This window comes from Lynx canadensis, chromosome C1 (genome assembly GCF_007474595.2).
Source record: "Lynx canadensis isolate LIC74 chromosome C1, mLynCan4.pri.v2, whole genome shotgun sequence".
NCBI classification, from domain to species: Eukaryota; Metazoa; Chordata; class Mammalia; order Carnivora; family Felidae; genus Lynx; species Lynx canadensis.
In genome coordinates this window covers 7,339,586-7,360,177 of record NC_044310.1, presented here as the reverse complement: position 1 = coordinate 7,360,177, position 20,592 = coordinate 7,339,586, and the positions used below count along the sequence as shown (strand labels likewise).

At 45.2% G+C, this 20,592-nt stretch overlaps 2 protein-coding genes across 4 annotated transcripts in view; one reads left to right on the top strand and one right to left on the bottom strand.

The window, feature by feature from the left end:
- Positions 1 to 11,557, bottom strand: part of PEX14 (peroxisomal biogenesis factor 14) — a 138,857-nt gene extending 127,300 nt beyond the window's left edge. The window contains exon 1 of the mRNA XM_030325032.1: positions 11,457 to 11,557. Within this exon, the coding sequence (XP_030180892.1) occupies positions 11,457 to 11,492 (36 nt within the window). The 5' untranslated portion in view covers positions 11,493 to 11,557. The remainder of the gene's footprint in view (positions 1 to 11,456) is intronic.
- A 1,556-nt stretch (positions 11,558 to 13,113) lies between these two features.
- Positions 13,114 to 20,339, top strand: DFFA (DNA fragmentation factor subunit alpha). 3 transcript variants are annotated; one of them, XM_030326288.1, is made up of 7 exons: positions 13,138 to 13,297; positions 15,026 to 15,187; positions 15,649 to 15,791; positions 17,922 to 18,111; positions 18,550 to 18,698; positions 19,225 to 19,286; positions 19,532 to 19,655. In XM_030326288.1, exons 1-7 carry the CDS (start codon positions 13,174 to 13,176, stop codon positions 19,572 to 19,574), a joined length of 873 nt encoding a protein of 290 aa, XP_030182148.1. In that variant the 5' UTR covers positions 13,138 to 13,173; the 3' UTR covers positions 19,575 to 19,655. The 3 variants fall into 3 exon arrangements, with proteins under 3 accessions (XP_030182150.1, XP_030182148.1, XP_030182147.1); XM_030326290.2 differs by lacking the exon at positions 19,225 to 19,286 and having other exon boundaries at positions 13,114 to 13,297; positions 19,333 to 20,339; XM_030326287.1 differs by lacking the exon at positions 19,225 to 19,286 and having other exon boundaries at positions 13,142 to 13,297; positions 19,532 to 20,339.
- The last annotated feature ends 253 nt before the right edge of the window (positions 20,340 to 20,592 follow it).

Genomic DNA, 20,592 nt, shown 5'->3' with positions numbered 1-20,592 from the left:
CAGAAGACACTAATTTACAGTATTATAAATGAAATCAGGAAAAGCACTGCATATCTATAGATACTTAAAAGATAATAAGGGAGGGGTGCCTGAGTGGCTCAGTCAGTTGAGCCCCAACCCTTGATTTTTGGCTCAGGTCATGATCTCACAGTCTTTGAGATCAAGCCCCATGTGGGGCTCTGTGCTGACAGTGTAAAGCCTGCTTGGGATTCTCTCTCGTGCTCTCTCTGCTCCTGCCTCTGCTCACATGTGCACTCACGCTCGCTCTCTCAAAATAAACTTTAAAAAAGAATAAATTTATAACATAATTTAAAATATTTAATTAAAAAGAAATTACATATGTAATGAAAATTAAAAAAGAAAATTGTACGCCCAGGTGGCTTCACCGGTGAATTCTCTTAAACATTTAAGGAAAAATAATGCCAATCTTATACGAACTATTTCAGAAAATAGAAAAAAAGGTAAAATTCTCCAACTCATTCTAGGAAGCCAATATGACCTTGATACCAAAACTAGACAAAGATTTCACAGACACACACAAAAGAAAACTATAAATCAATATCTCTCTTAAAATATAAATGAAGAAACCCTTAAGAAAATACTGACAAACCTGGGAATGCAAGCTGGTGCAGCCACTCTAGGAAACAGTATGGAGGTTCCTCAAAAAATTAAAAATCAAACTACCCTACGACCCAGCAATTGCACTACCAGGTATTTATCCAAGGGATACAGGTGTGCTCTTTCGAAGGGGCACATGCACCCCCATGTTTATACAATAGCCAAAGTATGGAAAGAGCCCAAATGTCCATCGATGGATGAATGGGTAAAGAAGATGTGGTATAGATACACAATGGAGTACTACTCGGCAATCAAAAAGAATGAAATCTTGCATTTGCAACTACATGGATGGAACTGGAGGGTATTATGCTAAGTGAAATTAGTCAGTCAGAGAAAGACAAATATCATATGGCTTCACTCACATGAGGAGTTTAAGAGACAAAACAGATGAACATAAGGGAAGGGAAACAAAAATAATATAGAAACAGGGAGGGGGCAAAGCATAAGAGACTCATAAATATGGCAAACAAACAGAGGGTTACTGGAGGGGGTGTGGGCTAAATGGGTAAGGGGCACTAAGGAATCTACTCCTGAAATCATTGTTGCACTATATCCTAACTAATTTGGATGTAAATTTAAAAAAAGAAAATTAAAAAAAGAAAGAAAACACTGACAAACCAAATCCAGTAATATATAGAAAGGATAATACATCATAACCAAGTGGAATTTATCCAATAAATAGAAAATTAATTTAACATTTGAAAAATCAATCAACATGAATTACCATATTAATAAAAAAAACAATAGGATCAACAGATAGCAAAAAGAATACTTGGTAACAGTCAAAACACATAATTTTTTCAAAAACACTCAACAAATTAAATATAAAAGTTGAATCTCCTCCACTTGAAAAAGAGCACCTTCAAATAAAACTTATAGCTTGGGGCGCCTGGCTGGTTCAGTTGGTTAAGTGTCTGACTCTTGATTTCCGCTCAAGTCATGAGTGGGATCGAGCCCTGAATGGGGGCTCTGCACTGACAGAGGAGAATCTGCTTGGGATTCTCTTTCTCCCTCTCTCTGCCCCTCCCCTGCTTGAGCTTTCTCTCTCAAAATAAATAAATAAACTTTAAAAAAGAAAAGAACAGTGTGGAGGTTCCTCAGAAAATTAAAAATAGACCTACGCTATGACCCAGCAATAGCACTGCTAGGAATTTATCCAAGGGATACAGGAGTACTGATGCATAGGGGCACTTGTACCCCAATGTTTATAGCAGCACTCTCAACAATAGCCAAATTATGGAAAGAGCCTAAATGTCCATCAACTGATGAATGGATAAAGAAATTGTGGTTTATATACACAATGGAGTACTACATGGCAACGAGAAAGAACGAAATATGGCCCTTTGTAGCAACGTGGATGGAACTGGAGAGTGTGATGCTAAGTGAAATAAGCTATACAGAGAAAGACAGATACCATATGGTTTCACTCTTATGTGGATCCTGAGAAACTTAGCGGGAACCCATGGGGGAGGGGAAGGAAAAAAAAAAAAAGAGGTTAGAGTGGGAGAGAGCCAAAGCATAAGAGACTCTTAAAAACTGAGAACAAACTGAGGGTTGATGGCGGTTGGGAGGGAGGGGAGGGTGGGTGATGGGTATTGAGGAGGGCACCTTTTGGGATGAGCACTGGGTGTTGTATGGAAACCAATTTGACAATAAATTTCATATATTAAAAAAAATAATAATAATAAATAAACAAAAAAAAATAAATAAAAAGAAAAAAAAAGAAAAAAGAAAAGAAGTTAAAAAATAACTTATACTTCATATCATATTTAAATGTGAAGACTGAATATATTTTCCCCTAAGATCAAGAATAAAGCAAGAATGTCTATTCTCAATATTCCTCTCAACATTGTATAAGAACTCCTAGAGAGCATATAAATTGAAAAGCAATATGTAAAGCTGTCTTCATCTGCAGATGACAGGATCATCTACAGATGTGAGAAATCACACAGAATCTACCAAAAAGCTACTGGAATTATGAGTGTAACAAGTTGCAGATAGGAGACCAACATACAAACTCAATTTTACATTTAATTTATTTTTTTATCGTAAGTGTACTCTTTAATCCCCATCACCTATTTCACCCATCCGCTACCCACCTCCATTCTGGTAACCTCCAGTTTGTTCTCTACAGTTAAGAGTCTGTTTCTTGGTTTGTCTTTTTTCCTTTCCTTATTTCTTAAATTCCACACATGAGTAAAATCATATGGTATTTGTCTTTCTCTGATTTATTTCACTTGGCATTAGACCCTCTAGCTCTATCTATGCTGTTGCAAATGGCAAGATTTCATTTCTTTTTATGGCTGAATATTCCATTGTGTGTGTGTGTGCACGTGTGTGTGTGTATACATATCTCACGTCTTCTTTATCCATTAATCTCTTGATGGACACTTGGGCTGCTTCCATATCTTGGCTACTATAAATAATACTGCAATTTTATTCTATTTCTATATACTAGCATTCAACAATTAAAAGTGAAAAAAATTTTTAATGTTTTTATTTTTTTATTTTTTTTGAGAGAAAGAGAGCATGAGAGGGGCAGAGAGAGAAAAAGAGAGAATCTCAAGCAGGCTCCATGCTGTCAGTGCAGAGCCCGATGCAGGGGTCAATCTCACAAACCATAAGATCATGACCTGAACCAAAATCAAGAGTTGGATGCTTAACCAACTGAGCCACCCAGAAATTTTTAGGGTTGCCAGTTAAGAATCTGACTTCAGCTCAGGTCATGATCTCACAGCTCATGGGTTCAAGCCCCACGTCAGGCTCTGTGCTAACGGCTCAGAGCCTGCAGCCTGCTTCAGATTCTGTCTCCCGCTTGTGCTCTGTCTCTCTTTCCCAAATATAACATTGAAAAATGAAATTTTTAAATGAAATCCATACATAGCATGCCAAAATATGAAATATTCAGAGAATTTTTTTAAAATGTGTATATGACCTACAGACTGAAAACTACAAAACACTGACAGCAAATAAGACGACCTAAATGGAGATACATACCATGTTAATGAATTAGAAGATCAATGTTGCCAAGATATCAACTCTCCCCCAAATTGATCTATAGATTCCACACAATCTCAATAAAAATCCCAAGAACCTTTTTTATAAGAACTGATAAACTGATTCTAAAATTTATATGGAAATGCAATGGACCAAAGCTTAAACAATTCTGAGAAACAATAAAGTCAAAAGCTTTACACTACCTGATTTTAAGATTTACTACAAAGCTACAGCAATCAAGACAGTATTTCATTTACATTAGGCTAGACACAGAGATAAATAAAACAAAACAGAGCCCAGAAACTGACCTACGTATCTACAGTCCTTTAATTTTTACAAAGGTGGCAAGGCAAGTCAATGGAGAAAGGGTAATCTGTTCAACAAATGATACCAGAACAATGAACCCCAGCCTCTACCAATAAGCACAAGAAAAGATGCTTAATGTTGTTAGTCATCACAGAAATGCAAGTTAAAACCACAAGGAAGGGGCGCCTGGGTGGCGCAGTCGGTTAAGCGTCCGACTTCAGCCAGGTCACGATCTCGCGGTCCGTGAGTTTGAGCCCCGCGTCAGGCTCTGGGCTGATGGCTCGGAGCCTAGAGCCTGTTTCCGATTCTGTGTCTCCCTCTCTCTCTGCCCCTCCCCCGTTCATGCTCTGTCTCTCTCTGTCCCAAAAATAAATTAAAAAAAAAAAAAAAAAAAACGTTGAAAAAAAAACCACAAGGAAACACCACTACAAACTCACTAGAGTGGCTAAAATTAAAGACAGACAATACCAAGTGTTGGTATGGATATAGGACAACTGGAATGCTCACATACTGCTGGTGACAACAAAAAATAGTACAACTTGCAAAAACCCTTAGGCAGTTTATTATAAGGCTAAACATATACTTACCATGTGACCCAGCAATTCCACTCATAAGTATTTATGAAAGAAAGAAAGAAAGAAAGAAAGAAAGAAAGAAAGAAAGAAAGAAAAGAAAACCTATCTCTCCACAATACATGAATATTTACAGTAGCCCCAAACTAGAACCAATCAGTGGGGAAACAGACTCTAAGGTGACTCCATGATCCCCACCTCCTTGTACTCATGCCCTTGTGTGGTCCCCTGGAATATGGGCAGGACCTGTGACTTGCTTCTGGCGAAGAGGGTAGGGCAATAGTGACAGGATGCATGTAATTACATGTATGTGGTTACATTATGTAAGACTGTAGTGTCCATTTTCCTAAGACACTCTCTTCCTTACTGGCTTTGAGGAAGCCAAGTGACCATGTTAGGAAGACCCCTGAGGCAAAAAACAGAGGGTGCCATTTTGTTATTGGCATTCAACCAGGGACCTGCAGGCCATAAGGAACTAAATGCTGCCAACAGCCACATGGGCTAGGAAGCAGATCCTTCCCCAGTCAAGACCCAGATGAGGTCACAGCCCCAGCAGACATCTTGATTTTTCGCCTTGTGAAACTCAGCTAAACTGTGTCCTGATTCACAGAAACTGAAACAATGCATGAGTGCTCTTTTTGATAATTTGTGTAAATTTGCTGTAATACTGTTATGCAGCAATAGGTCATTAATAGAATCCAAATATCCATAAACTGGTGAACAGATCAACAAATTGTGGTATATCTATACAATAGTACACACTACTAAAAATTAACGAATTACTGATACAATAGAAGTCCCACAAACATCACTCTGAGCAAAAGAAGTGAGACACAAAAGAATACACACATTTTGAATTCATTCACAGGAAATTCTGGAAAAGACAAATATAATCGATGATGATAGAAAGGAGTTCCGAATCCCTGAAGCCAAAAGCTAGGATTTACTGGGAAGCAGCATAAGGAACGTTTAGGAATACCAGAATTGTTTTGATCTTGATTGCAGTGGTAGTTACATAGGTATAATATTTGTCAAAACTCATTAAACTGACCACAACACACCTATTAGAATTCCACAATAAAGTTTTTGGCCACAAGGACTTTGTCACTCAATAAGCTAGTAAGCGAATCTACAGATTTTTTTTTTCAACGTTTTTTTTTTTTTTTTTTTTTTTTTTTTTGGGGGACAGAGAGAGACAGAGCATGAACGGGGGAGGGGCAGAGAGAGAGGGAGACACAGAATCGGAAACAGGCTCCAGGCTCCGAGCCATCAGCCCAGAGCCGGACGCGGGGCTCGAACTCACAGACCGCGAGATCGTGACCTGGCTGAAGTCGGACGCTTAACCGACTGCGCCACCCAGGCGCCCCGCGAATCTACAGATTTTGAATCAGGATAGAGGCAACCTCTGAGGGTGGGACAGTGACAGGAGGGTTACCGGGGGGACAGCTTCTGAGGTCCTGGTAATGTTTGATTTCTTAATGCAAGTACTGGTTACACAAGTGTGTTCACTCTGAAAATTCTCTAAGTTAGACACATAATTTGTGTGCTTTCTGGGTCTATGCTCAACTTCAGTTAAAAAATAAAAGAAAGAAAAGATGGGGTGCCTTGGTGGCTCAGTGGGTTGAGCGTCCAACTTTGGCTCAGGTCATGATCTCGCAGTTCTGAGTTCGAGCCCTGCATTGGGCTCTGTGCTGACAGCTCAGAGCCTGGAGGCTGCTTCAGATTCTGTGTCTCCCTCTCTCTCTGCCCCTTCCCCACTCATGCTCTGTCTCTCTCTGTCTCTCAAAAATAAATAAACGTTAAAAAAAAGAGAGAGAAAGAAAGAAAGAGAAAGAAAGAAAGAAAGAAAGAAAGAAAGAAAGAAAGAAAGAAAGAAGGAAGGAAGGAAGGAAAGAAAAGAGGGGCACCTGAGTAGTTGGTTAAGCATCCAACTCTTGATTTCAGCTCAAGTCATGATCTCACAGTCATGAAATTGAGCCCTGCATGCTGAGCATAGAGCCTGCTTGGGATTCTCTCTCTCTCCTTCTCTCTCTGCTCCCCCCCCCCACTTTCTTTCTTGTCTCTCTCTCTCTCTCAAGATAAATATTTAAAAAATAAAGAAAAGAAAAAGAAAAAATTTAAAGACTAGGGAGTTATTCTAGACTAAAGCATACTAAAGAGACAATGCAATCCCTATTTCTTGATTGGATCTGGATTTTTCTTAATTGGGGGAATTTGAACGTGGACTATATTATTAAATAATGATTTTTTAAACATTTATTTTTGAGAGAGAGAACATGAGTGGGGGGTGTACAGAAAGAGGAGGTGACAAAGGATCCGTGCTGACAGCAGAGAGCCCGATACAGAACTTGAACCTACGAACCATGAGATATTGACCTGAGCCAAAGTTACACACTTAACCAACTGAACCATCAAGGCACCTCAATGATTTTTTTTTTTTTAACGTGGGCTCTATGCTAGGCATAGGGCTTGAATTCACAACCCTGAGATCAAGACCTGAGATGAGATCAAGAGTGAGATGTTCAACTGACTGAGCCACCCAGGCACCCCTTAAATAATGATATTTTATCAATACTAAATTTCTTGTGTGATAATGGTATTATGTTACATGTGATATGGTATAACGAGAATAACCTTACTCTTAAGGCAAGGTGAAGTATTTTAGGATGGAATACTGTAATTCTGTAACTCATTCTCAAATCCTTAAATATATATTTATATATATAAAGAGACAGAGATGAAGCAAATTCAGCAAAATGTAAACAGTATATCTTGAAGTTTTTATGGGAGTTTTACAGGAGTTCTCTGTATTATTCTTTCAACATTTCTACAGGTTGGAAATTTTTCAAAATACCAAAAACTTGAGGGGAAAAATATCTCATTTGAACTATGTTATCCAAGAGTTCAGCAGACTTCCAGAGCGCCTGGGTGGCTCAGTCAGTTGAGCAGCTGGCTTCAGCTTGGGTCACGATCTCACAGTAAGTTCAAGCCTCACATCGGGCTCTGTGCTGTCAGTGCGGAGCCTGCTTTGGATCCTCTGTCCCCCTCTCTGCCCCTCTCCCACTCACACTCTCTCAAAAATAAATAAACATTAAAAAAAAAAGAGTTCAGCACACTGCCAAACTGCACCTAGAGACTCGGGAGAAGGAAACTAACACTCACTGAGCACTTACTATGCACCAAATACTTTTTTTATACCTGTGATTCCAGTCAACCCTCAGAGCAACCCTTTAGGGTAATTACTACTTTACAGAGGAGAAAACAGGCTCAGGGAGGTGGAGTGGTGAGTCCAATAGCGAGTCAGGGCTGAAGTTCAAAGACTGTCAGGATACAAGGCCATGCTCTCGCACTCCTTAACGTCTTTGCTGTGTTCTTCTCCCTCCCCTGCTTCTGTGTTTTCTCAATCTCAAATGTACCATATCCGGGGAATTTCAACAGATTTGAAGTCCATGTTCTGCAATATATTCAATATTCAATAACCACTAAACACCCAGAATGAACCATGCTTCTGCACTTCACTGAAGACAGCTGATGGAGAAACAGAAATAAGGATAACAGCTCCCATTTCTATGGACCATACCAGGTACAGACTAGAAGGGCCTCTCATAAGAGATCAACCATGCAACCCAGGGTAACATGGGGAAAATACGAGGATTTGAAGCAATAAATGTAATTTCTTTTTTTTTTTTTAATGTTTATTTAGTTTTGAGACAGACACAGACAGAGTATGAACAGGGGAGGGTCAGAGAGAGAGGGAGACACAGAATCCGAAGCAGGCTCCACGCTCTGAGCTGTCAGCACAGAGCCCGTCGTGGGGCTCGAACTTAAGGACCGTGAGATCATGACCTGAGCCAAAGTCAGCCGCTTAACCGACTGAGCCACCCAGGCGCCCCAGCAATAAATGTAATTTCTAACTCAGACTGAAGAAAGACTAAGAAGACTGCCATTATGAAAAAAATCAAGCATGTCACTAGCATCTAAAAGTCACAAGGACAGCTAGGATAAACGCCAGCATTCAGGGTATTCAAATATGAAAGAAGTTACTCCAGAACAAATAAAAGAACAACTTGAGTGGACTGGTAGGCAACATGTGAAAGATCATACCCCCCAAAAAGATGATAATAGGATTGGAAAAAAGATTTCTCGTTTGTGAGTGAAAATGCAGAGTTTATGAATGCAGTAATAATAACAACACTATGTCAGGCACTGCTCTAGAATAAGTCATTTTAGGCGCACCTGGGTGGCCCAATTGGTTGAGCATCAACTTCGGCTCAGGTAATGATCTCACGGTTCGTGAGCTCGAGCCCCGTGTAGGGCTCTGTGCTGACAGCTCAGAGCCTGAAGCCTGCTTCAGATTCTGTGATCTCTGTCTCTCTCTCTCTCAAAAATAAAACATTAAAAAAAATTAAAGTAAGTTATTTCATTGGGGTGCCTGGTGGCTTAGTCAGTTAAGCATCCAATTTCATTCAGCTCAGTCATGATCTCATGGTTCGTGAGTTCAAGCCCCACATTGGGCTCTGCACTGTCTGGGATTCTCTTGTCCCAGTCCAAGTCTCAGTCACTTGTCCAAGATCACACAGCTATGAGTAGTGGGGCTAGGCTTCTAAGCCAATAAGGATGGCTTTGGAGCCCATGCCACTGCTCGACACCGCCTCTCAAAGAAGGGGGTTGGCTACCACCCTGTATCTTCCAAAACGAGAAGCTGAAGCCACAAAGCCAACCAACAAACTTTCTATGAAACAAATACTGATTCAGCCCCACAGACGTGTGTTCTTTCTTACAGACCAGGTTTGGAGAAACTATCCACATTGTTCTTTAAATTCCACTCTGCTTTGACAGCAGCAATGGGAAACTAAGTTGATCAGGACTTGAAAATGAAATGACAAGCAACTGCTAGAAGTTGGTCCACTTAAAAAGTGTGCACTGGGGCGCCTGGGTGGCGCAGTCGGTTAAGCGCCCGACTTCAGCCAGGTCACGATCTCGCGGTCCGTGAGTTCGAGCCCCGCGTCAGGCTCTGGGCTGATGGCTCGGAGCCTGGAGCCTGTTTCCGATTCTGTGTCTCCCTCTCTCTCTGCCCCTCCCCCGTTCATGCTCTGTCTCTCTCTGTCCCAAAAATAAATAAACGTTGAAAAAAAAAAAAAGTGTGCATTTGCGGCTTATTGTTAGACAACGACAGAATCTGGCATGGAGTTAAACTTTTCCCCTGACTGCCAGCGTGTTCTGATGCAATCCCGTCTCTACCAGCTTTGGAAAGGAGGGCAAAGGATATGCAGAGCTGAAAACCCAACAAGTATGGCCAAACCCCCTCAGAGGACCTTAGATCCCTTCCACATGTACAGAAAGGACAATTTCCAGAACCAAAGGAATCCTTGGGCACTACAATGGCTCCAAGTGGCAAGCTTTTTAGTAACTTTAACAGCACTGGCAAATTAAAAGTCCTAGAAGAATCAGGGAATGAAGACACACACACACACACACACACACACACACACACACACACACACACCCCAGGCTGTGGGCATCCCTAACATGTAACCGTTCAGAAAAGCCCAGATTTTGAAGAGCTTCAGCATTTCAGGAAGCTAAGCGAGATAAGTCAAGAAAGAAGGGCCCCTCCTCCCAGACACTCCCACACTCCAGAATTTCTGACGGTGAGAAAGGCCAGAATCAGCCCGAGTTATTTCCCATATTTTACAATCCAGACTTCATCTTTCTGAATCATTCGCTCTGCTAACAGAAGCTGATCTGGGGAACACACAACTCCTCTAAGTGCAATTCTTGTAATAGACCTATCCTGAAGAATAAAACAGTAAGAAACGTTAAGTAGTGTTCTTCTGCCTAGGAAGGAAGTGAAATGCCGCTAGGCTATGAAAAGTCTACAGGTGTTTCAAGGAGGTGAGAGATGAAGCCCACATTGAAACCATTTTCTTCTTCCTTGGTCTAATCCTAAGTAAATGTAAGCATGTGTGGCTAACCGGTGGAGTCACACACATCTGGGTTTAAATGCAGCCCCCATCAGGCACGTGATCTGGGGTATGTTACAGACCTCTAGAATCCACTTCTGTTGAAATGGCGGTTAATAGCCTGTATTTCATAAAGGTTGTAATGAGCATTACACAAGATAATAAACGTTAATTTGTCCCCAGCATGATAGCACGCCCTCAGTAAATGCAAGGTACCGCTGACCCCTGTCCTCCCCACCCCAGCCCACCCACCTTTGGATTTCAAACCCATTCATAGGCCTTATCATCCACTGCTTCCTGACAGCACGAACACTGGTCCCCAAGGTCCCCTTAATGGAGTGTGATCTGGCTGAAACTGTGGCTGAAAAGCTAAAAGGGGGCCCTTTGGCCGAGAAAACCAAACTCTGGGAAGCAAAAACGGATCCTCAGCAAAAGCTTGGTGGCGTCTGTTGTTTACAGTGAGTGCCCTTCCTACCAACGTACTGAGAGAGTCCCAGTACATTTCTGATCCTCCACTGGCAGGGAACGCGCAAAGGTGACGAAGAGGCTGGCAGCGGGGCCACCTCGCGAGGCTGAGGCTGTGGGAGTGGGAATCCTGATGGAGTCAGGGCCCTCCTGGGAGGGGACAACCGAGAACGATGGAGCCTCTCACCCCTCTCTCTCCTCAAGCAGGGGCCCTCGCAGCTCAAGGCTGGAGGCTTCTCAAGGGTCCCGCCACCGTCCCGGCCAAGCGCAAGTGGGACCCGAGGGGTCAGCAGGAGGGAAGCGGGGGCCCGCGGGCGCCCCCGAGCCTCGGCTTGGGAATGTGGTCTGAGAGGGGTCACCGGGGGAGGGGCCGGGCGGCGAGGACTTGGGGAGGGGCGGGGCCCGGGAGGGGGCAAGAGGTCGGGGCCCCCGGCTGGGGAGGCTCAAGGCCCCCGCCCAACGCCCAGCCGCACGCCGAGCGCCCCCTCCAGCCGCGGTCCCCGCCACTACGGCGGGGCAGTCCCACTCCCCTTACCTGGCTCGGCTGCTCTGCCTGCTCCGAGGACGCCATCTTTCTGAGGCCTGACTAATCTATCGCCGCTGGGCGAGGCGTCTCCCAAGCGCCCTCGCTCTCGCTCACCCGCCCAGACCAAAGTAGCCGGAACTGAACCTGTCGATGGGGGCGGGGGGGGGGGGGGGGGGGGCACGCGAGGAGGAAGGGGAACTCCTACGTCCGGGTCACCTCACACAATTGCCATTAGGTCTCTGCTGCCCAGGAAGTTCTTAAGTCCGTGTTTTTTGCATTTTTATTATTCTCATTGAATTAAATCTCTGACCATCCCCACAGTGCCTTGGGCACAGGCAGGGACTCGCTAAATCTTTAATAAATGAATGAATGGGAAGAACCTTGGAAATTAATTAATTAATGTTCAATACCATTTGTTGAGTGCCTACTATTTGCCAGGCACTTTGGTAGCTGCTAGTAATAAGAAGATCCAAGACTCAATTCCTGCTCCTAAATTCAGGCCACACACACACACACACACACACACACACACACACACACACACACACACACACAATTACAGCATCTTACGGATAGGAATCTGATAACAGTTTGCAGATTAGGAAGACACAGAACGGACCTTTTTGGAGAGAAGAGACTATTACATTCTTACTTGATAGTAGTTGAGTAGTTAGATTTTAAGCTAAATGTAAAATTATATTTAAAAATTGCATATATTAGAACTATCGGTCAGTTCATATTGCAGTTGTGTTTTGACTGATTATGAGTACTTAAAAGGGTTGCCTCAACAATTCCTCTTACCAAACAGTTTTAAGTGCCTACCCTTTTCTAATGAGATAATATCTTATTTTCTTATAAACAAAATATGAAAGAGACTCTGGATGAATATGAGCTATTTCTTATATACGTAAAATGCCTCCCCCCTGCCCCCACTTCAAGCGAAGAACCTTCTAAAATTTTTTATTATTTTACTGGTAAACGTTTTTTAGAGGGAAGAAAGTAGCAGTGTTAGAACAAGGATGAATTTATTGCCAAGCAGCATCTGGACAATCTCAAACAGTGATGTGGTTCGCATTTTCCCTTTCCTGTCTGATTTGAGATCTTAATGTTTAATCTAGTTATGTAAGCATTTCGTTCCGAGATCCCAATTTGCACAGCTGAAGCCGGGAATCAAACTGGTGGAAATGTGCGAGTATCTAATTCTTTCAGCAGGACTGAAAACTACACTCATCAATGTTTTAAATTGCCTGAGGGTTGGGACATCTTACAGATCTTTTCAGTTTGGAAAGGAAAACAAATGAACACAGTAGAATGTCACTGTTTCATTTGAGTGTTAACGTTATGCATCTATATATGTAATTAAGAGTGCTCTAACAATCCAAGGAATATATATGCGTGTCTTTCATAACGCAAAATAAATCCATATTGACCTCATTTTGATCCCGCCACTGAACTCCTAAATATAAGCTAGAAAAACACTCCTCTAGGCCGAATTGAGTGACGTAACGAAGTTAGCTTCGATCCCAGAGACTACAGTTCCCGGCATGCCCCCGGAGCCACACGGGATTAGCGGCAACTAAGACTACACTTCCCGGCGTACCTTGGTCCCACGCGTGATTTGCCGCAGAAAGAACTACATCTCCCGGCAAGCCGCGGGCAGGGGGGGGTGGCGCCGCGCGGAGCCTCCCCGACTTCCCCGAGTCAGTCGAGTCCCACCCTGAGGAATATGGAGGTGGCCGGAGGCGCCGAGACTGAGATCCGGCCTCTGAAGCCGTGTCTGCTGCGCCGCAACCACAGCCGCGAGCAGCATGGCGTGGCGGCCTCCTGCCTGGAGGAGCTGAGGAACAAGGGTTGGCGCGGGACCCGGGCGGACGCTGTGGGGGCCGGGGCGGGGGCTGCGGGGAGCCGGGTCCGGTGAGGAGGTCGGGCAGGGGCAAAGCGGGGTCAGCAGGAGCGACTTGGGACGGAAATAACTCATGTGGGCATAGCGATGGACAAGTTTCAAGGCGATTATCTCATGTGAGACTCATTTGGTGGGAAGGTAGACGGGAAGAAATATGCAAATTAAAACCGACTCGACTTAGGTGTCTTGCCTAGAATCGCTCAGACCTTGGAGGAGACCTAGCCTGGTGCATGCCTGCCTCCGGGCTTCCTACCGTGACGCTGGTGCCCCCAGCAGGGTGCCAGCGCCTTTCTGTCGTCAGCTCTGGCAGGCACTTGTGCAGCGTAGAGAGAGCTGCTTCCGACCTTCCTGGAGTACCAGACAAGGAACTGGTGCTCTGAGTGACCGAAGTTCCGAGTCCCGGCCCCACACGTACTAGCTGCTTGACCTTGTACTTAAACCAGCTCTCGACCCTCAGTTTTCTCATCGGCAAAATGGGTATAATATTTCCAGCCGTGCTTTACAGGACTGTTGTGTTTCCACGACTTGAAAGTATTATGAGCCAGTAATAATAAATTGTTTATCCTCGGTGAAGTTGTACACGTTAAACGTGTGAGCCATCCCCAGTCATAGCGTGTGTCAGTGTTCAGTGCTCCTCTCTGAGTCACCAAGCCCCAAAAGATACCAGACAGAAATCTTTCGGAGACCCAGGAGCAGCCAAAGCATTATAAATGCTTTCGTGACATGGCTTTTGCCACCTCACTGTTCACATATTTGTTCTTGGCATTAGGGTACTTAAGTGTTAGTTCCTCTTGAATGCATCGGCTGGATACACTTGGCCCAGAGACCAGTGTAAGCGCTTGTGTTTGGAGCTCAGCCTCTCCAAGGCTTGCTGTTCTATTTGGGTGCTGGACGACATTGCCCAACCATATTTGTAGTCCACTGGCTACTTTGCTGCTTCCCCTCACCCTGTTTGTGCTGTAGGCATTGCCATCACCAAATGCGATGGGACAGATCTGCCCCAGACAAGCCTGTTGCCCCTTGACAGTAAAGAGGAGAAGCTACGGATGCAAACTCCTGCTTCTCCTGTGCCTTCCTGTAGGTTAGAAACACGGCAGAGTACAATGCATGGAACAGAAAGCATTTCCTTTTTTACTATTCTTTCCTTTTTTTTTTCTTTCGTTTTGTTTTGGTTTTTTTTTTTTTTGACATTTGACACAGGAGAATTTAAGATGACCACTGAATAAATGAATGAAAGACGGCTCGCTCACAAGGAATCATATCGGACTTTGGCTTGGTTTTCATCCAAGTAAAGATGCGAGTGCTCCTAACATGGGTGTAAAGCAGCTGGAGGAAACATTGTCAGGAGTCAGACTGGTTGTCTGCCACTTACTGTGTGACCTCAGACAAGTGACTTAGCCTCCGTGAGCCTTGGGTTTGACATCTGTAAAATGGAAATAAGAATAGTCCCTACCTTACAGGATTGTTAGGAGATAAAATACTGTGCACAGGAAACACTTAGAACAGTACCAGGCGTGTGGGAAGTGTTGTCTTAGTGCTGGCGGTTGTGGTTGTTACTGTAGGTAACCTACCAGCAGTTCTGCTGCACTTTGAGAGAATATATGTTGAGAGTACAGAGACAGGTGTAGTTTCCTTATGGATACTTGTCAATTGCCAAATATCTTATTCCTCTCAGCCTGTGACATTCTGGCCATTGATAAGTCCCTGGCACCAATCACCCTGGTCCTGGCAGAGGATGGCACCATAGTGGATGATGATGATTACTTCCTGTGTCTGCCTTCCAATACTAAGTTTGTTGCATTGGCCAGTAATGAAAAGTGGACGTACAACAATTCAGGTAAGAAACTCTGGCCGTAGACAAAATGATCTATGCGATACAACATCCATCACGATTCATTTTGCTGCCCAGGCACCTGGTTGCTGTTTGTCTGGTTAAGCATTTGTGCAGCCAGCATTTACTGAGACACAAAAACTCACCTCAAGGGGAGTGTGGTAGGATCCTGGGTATGCATGACCGGGGCATCAGGTTTAAGTGGCTTCTTTTCATAAAAAAAGATACAGAGCAGATTCACACAGAAATAATCGAAGGTGGAAGAGAAGGGAAAATGCAGGTCCTAGATGGGGATTGGCTTTCCCGTGAATCCTTGAGAGAAGGCGCTTCCCTCACCCCTGAACTTTTTCTAAATGGTCAGTGGGAAGGATGTACAGACCTCCTAAAGGTCTGTGTGTTGGAGGAGGAGGTGAAAATAGCACTTCAGGTTAACCAGACTGTGACTGGCTTTTTCTCCCCTATATCAGATGGAGGTACAGCTTGGATTTCCCAAGAGTCCCTTGATGTAGATGAAACGGACACTGGGGCAGGGCTGAGGTGGAGGAATGTGGCCAGGCAGCTGAAAGAAGACGTGTCCAGCATCATCCTCCTGTCCGAGGCAGACCTCCAGGTAAGCCTTCCTCCTCCACAGCCCCACTCATCTGGCTCTGCTGCCCCCAGCCCCTTAGTTTCCATGTGTCTTGCCATAATAATTCCATTATTTCTTAATTTTTATTAACATCTTTTTAAAAATTTTTTTAAATGTTTCTTTATTTTTGAGAGAGAGAGAGAGACAGAGCATGAGCTGGGGAGGGGCAGAGAGAGGGGGACACAGAATCCGAAGCAGGGTCCAGGCTCTGAGCTGTCAGCACAGAGCCCGATGCGGGGCTCGAACCCACGAACCATGAGATCACGACCTAAGCCGAAGTCAAGTGCTTAACCAACTGAGCCACCCAGGCGCCCCTATTTCTTAATTTTTAAACAATGCTTTGACAACAACCCAGACTCTTCATTTTCTAATTCTTGCACCTAGAGTAGAAAATCCAGATGCCTAGACCCACTTAGTCTCACTGGGGGGTTAAGGAGGTATTGTCAAAGAATGTGGAAGTGGAGAAGCCGAATTAAATCCCAGCTCCATCACCATGGCTTTGAGCCAGTAATTTAGCCTCTTTGCCTACATTTCCCGTCCAGTAAAATTGGGATAAAAATAGTACTGTCAATTCAAAAAAAAATATTTACTAAGCACCTACCCTGTCCCTGGCATGTTTCTGTCCAAGGGGTACAGTGGTGAACAAGCCAGACACAGAATTCTGATGGAAGGAGCTCAAATTCTGATGACGGGAGGCAGATAAAACAGGAAGCATGTTCGATGGGTAGCAGGTGGGGCAGTGTGCCAAGAACAACGGGGCTAGTCTGGATTGGGAGATCAGGGGAGGCCCCTCTGAGGAGGTGGCTTTTTTCATAATTTTTTTAAACTTACAAACTTACATATTTGAATAAAAACAAATACATTCAGGGGCACCTGGGTGGCTCAGTCGGTTGAGTGGCTACTTCAGCTCAGGTCATGATCTCACAGCTGTGAGTTCAAGCCCCATGTCGGACTCTGTGCTGACAGCTCGGAGCCTGGAGCCTGCTTCAGATTCTGTGTCTCCCTCTCTCTCTGCCCTTCCCCCGCTCATGCTCTGTCTCTGTCTCAGAAATAAATAATTTTTAAAAAATAATTTTTTTAAATAAATAAATAAATACATTTGTATGGCTCAAAATCCAAGAGGTATAAAAGGATATACGGGTAGCCAAAAAGTGAAAACAACCCAGATGTCCGTGAACTGAAGAATGGATAAATAAAATGTGGTTTATCCATACGACCTAAGAGGAATGAAGTATTCATACATGTGTAACGTGGATAAAGCCTTCAAAATGTTACGCGAAGTAAAGAAGCCAGACATGAAAGGCCACGGATTTTGTAGTTGCCTCTATATGAAACGGCCAGAATATGCAAGTCCGCAGAGATAGAAGATAGAGTGGCTGACTAGGGCTGGGGTTGGGGAAGCTTTGAGCGGAAACAGGAGTGATAGCTAATGGGTGCTGTGTTTTCAAGGGTGCTGACTGCACAAGTCTGTGAATGTACTAGAACCCACCTAGTTATACACTAAATTTATATGGGTGAATCATATGGTATGTGGGTTATATCTCAATAAAGCTGTTTGGAAAAAAAATAAAAAGGACATACAGGACAAATCTGACTCCTGCCCCTAAACCACCAGGTTTCCCTTCCCAGAGATAATCACCTCTCAATTTCCCATTCTAGAAATGTTGTATATGCCAACAAATACATACATATTTTCTCCTGTCCCTGTACTCCACAATGGAAGTATATCTACCCTTTTTAAAAGAAACATTTGGAGAATATTCCAGATCAGTACGTAAAAGACATTGCCGTTCTTTTTTGTACCACTGCATCGTATTCTGTTTTGCTCGTGTGCCATGACTTAATCAGGAGTCTCCCCCACTGGTGGACATCTGGGTTGTCATCAGTCTTGCTGTTCCAGACGGTGCTACAGGAAGCTCCGTGTCATTCTGCACACATGCTTGTCCGTAGAATAAAGTCCCAGAAGTGCAGTTGATGGACACTGGCAGGTTCCCAAGAGGTGGCGATTACACCGAGAGCTGAAGGAAGGAGGGAGCTTGCCATGGACAGGTCGGGGGCCACAGTGTCTTAGAAGTGTTTTTAGGTTTGTTAAAGTCTGTGTTTGTATGTTAGGTGCTCATTGATGCTCCGTGTTCAGACCTGGCTCAGGAACTCCGCCAGAGCTGCGTCACCGTCCAGGGGCTCCAGAACACCCTCCAGCAGGTCCTGGACCAGAGGGAGGAAGCCCGTCAGTCCAAGCAGCTCTTGGAGCTTTACCTCCAGGCTTTAGAGAAGGAGGGTGGCATCTTGTCAAAGCAGCAAGGTAGGACTCAACTGGCCAGGGGAGTCGCCCTGAGAACTGAGGGCCTGGGGAGAGAACCCGAGTTATAATGTGGCCAAAAAGGGTGACACCACAGCTGCTGGCATCTTGAAATGACGTGCTTCTGTCTTTCTTTTTTTATTTTTAACGTTTATCTTGAAAGAGAGGGCGCACGCAAGCAGGGGAGGGGCAGAGAGAGAGGAGAGGGGGGAGAGAGAATCCCAAGCAGGCTCCACGTTGTCAGCGTGGAGCCTGATGCAGGACTCGATCCCACGAACCGCGAGATCGTGACCTGAGCCAAAATCAAGAGTGGGTCGCTTAACCGACTGAGCCCCCCCAGGCGCCCCTGCGTGCCTCTCCCTTGCCCGACTGATGGCTCCCCGGTCGTTTGTGCAGCTGTATGTTTGCCCAGTGCACCATCTCCTCATGTCTGCTTTGCAGAGTCCCAAACTGTTGGTGACCAGACGGATGCAGTCGACACGGGTGGTAACAGAGAGAGCTCCTCCACAATCGCACTCACAAGCCAGATCCTTACTGTGCTGAAGGAGAAGCCTGCTCCAGAGCTGAGTCTGTCCAGTCAGGATTTGGAGGTGGGCAAGAACGGGGGACCCTGAGCTGCAGGGAGCCACTCCCCCTGGGGGTGCAGCGCCCTGCAGAGGCGCATACGGGATTGCTTCTGGCCTCTGCAGACCCTGGCTCCTCGCTGCCCCGTTTGCCTCTTCTATGCACAACATCTCATTTCATCTATGTCAGAATGGCTTGAACAAACGTCTCATTTCATCTATATCAGAATGGCTTGAACAAACGGGTGCACTCCCGCAGATCTTCAAACCGCATTCTCGGGTCCTTTGTGGGAAACGGAATGTCCGAACCGGATGGGGAGGAGTGGCGACAGGGAGGAGTGGCGGGGCTCAAGCTTCGGAGGGCGGTTTCTGGTTCTGTCGGCCCCTGAGGGAGATCATCGTCAGTCGAGGCACATAAAGTTATCCTAGTGAAAGGTGCGCCTGGGGGGGTGGGGGTCATCTTATGCTGACTCCACGGCCAGGGAACTAGAAGCCTGACACAGGATCCGTCAGAGTGGGCGCCACTTCCTCTTCATCCTTGTCCCTGTCCCAGGCACCTCCCCGTGTAGCTAGAAGGCAGGAGACCTCTCGACTTGCGCCTGGCCTAAATTTCCCGTAAGTGGAGGACTTGACAAGTTGTTCCCACGAAACTTCTTTCCAGAGGGACTTTCGTGTCGGTGTTGGAGGGTAAGGAAAGGCCGTGGCCATGGAGCGTGAAAGGATTCTGGCGTTTCAGCACAAAGACCTCAGATACGCCGGCGCTGCCCGAGCTCAGTCCCCTAAAGAAAATCCCGGGAGCGAGAGAGCAGCAGGCGAGGGGAGCCGGGAGCGCTTCTCAGTGGTTCTCATTCTTGCCGCAGCTGGTTGCCAAGGAAGACCCCGGAGCTTTGGCTGCCGCTTTGAGCTGGGACGCGGAGAAGACGGTGACGGTGCAGCAGGCCTGTAATCAGGAGCTCAGCTTGCGCCTCCAGCAGGTGCAGAGCCTGCGTTCTCTCCGGAACCTGTCGGCCAGGAAGAGTTCGCTGCCTGGAGAACGGCAGGAGCCTAAGCGAGCCAGACAAGACCCCACATAGCTGCAGCCGGAAACCCCGTGGCCTTGTTCTCATTCTCAGTAAATACCTTCAGCCTGATTACTGTAGCTGCTGCCTTAATACTGTACCCCCTGCCTGATAGCACCTTCTGGAACAGCCCGGAAGACCAGCCTCCTGCGGTCCCTTCCAGAAAAGTGCTGTCACATCTCAGCTCCCGCCCTTGCATTTTTTGAATGACAAAGCTGCACCCACAATACCCCACCTCTTACTAATGACCTGTTCTCATGGTCTCTGTTTGAAAGTAACGGTCAAGGGCAGTGAAAAGAAGCTGTTGTATTTCAGACTCACTATCCTTTTTCAGAAGCTAGAACTGCAGAATTTTCAACACAGATAATGGTCAGGAAGGTGACGTACCAGAGTTGATTTATGGCCACAAACTCGTTTCTCAAGTGAATGAATTTTTTGGTTTGTGTAAAGGCGCATATTAAGTCTGCAGACCATAGGGACATATGGAGAGTCTAATTCGCCATTTCTAATTGTGAAATTATATTTGTTACCACTGTGAAACTGTTTCCAGTTTTCTAATATGTTTTATCAGCAGGGGGTATGAAAGGTCATTAAACCGATCTCCATGTGATATGGCTGTGAGTCTCTCTGGGTGCAAGGCAGAGGCTTCTGGTTTATATACATCCTGTTTCTGCACAAACTCTTTGGGCTTTGTAATCTAATTTGGAACAGATTTTCATCCCTGTGAATGTCCAGCATGACATTCAGAAGCCATGCAGCCTACGGGCCGATTCTTCAACTTGGGGAATCGTCCTGGACAGGGCACAGAGACCGGGCATCCCACGGCCTACCCCCACCCACTCGATGCCAGTGGCCATCTGTGG

Excerpts from the sequence above, each read along its gene's own strand:
- DFFA (XM_030326287.1), top strand. The coding sequence starts at position 13,174 with ATGGAGGTGGCCGGAGGCGCCGAGACTGAGATCCGGCCTCTGAAGCCG. Across the intron at positions 15,188-15,648 it reads GTGGACGTACAACAATTCAG|ATGGAGGTACAGCTTGGATT; the intron begins GTAAGAAACTCT and ends CCCCTATATCAG. Across the intron at positions 18,699-19,531 it reads TGTCCAGTCAGGATTTGGAG|CTGGTTGCCAAGGAAGACCC; the intron begins GTGGGCAAGAAC and ends TTCTTGCCGCAG.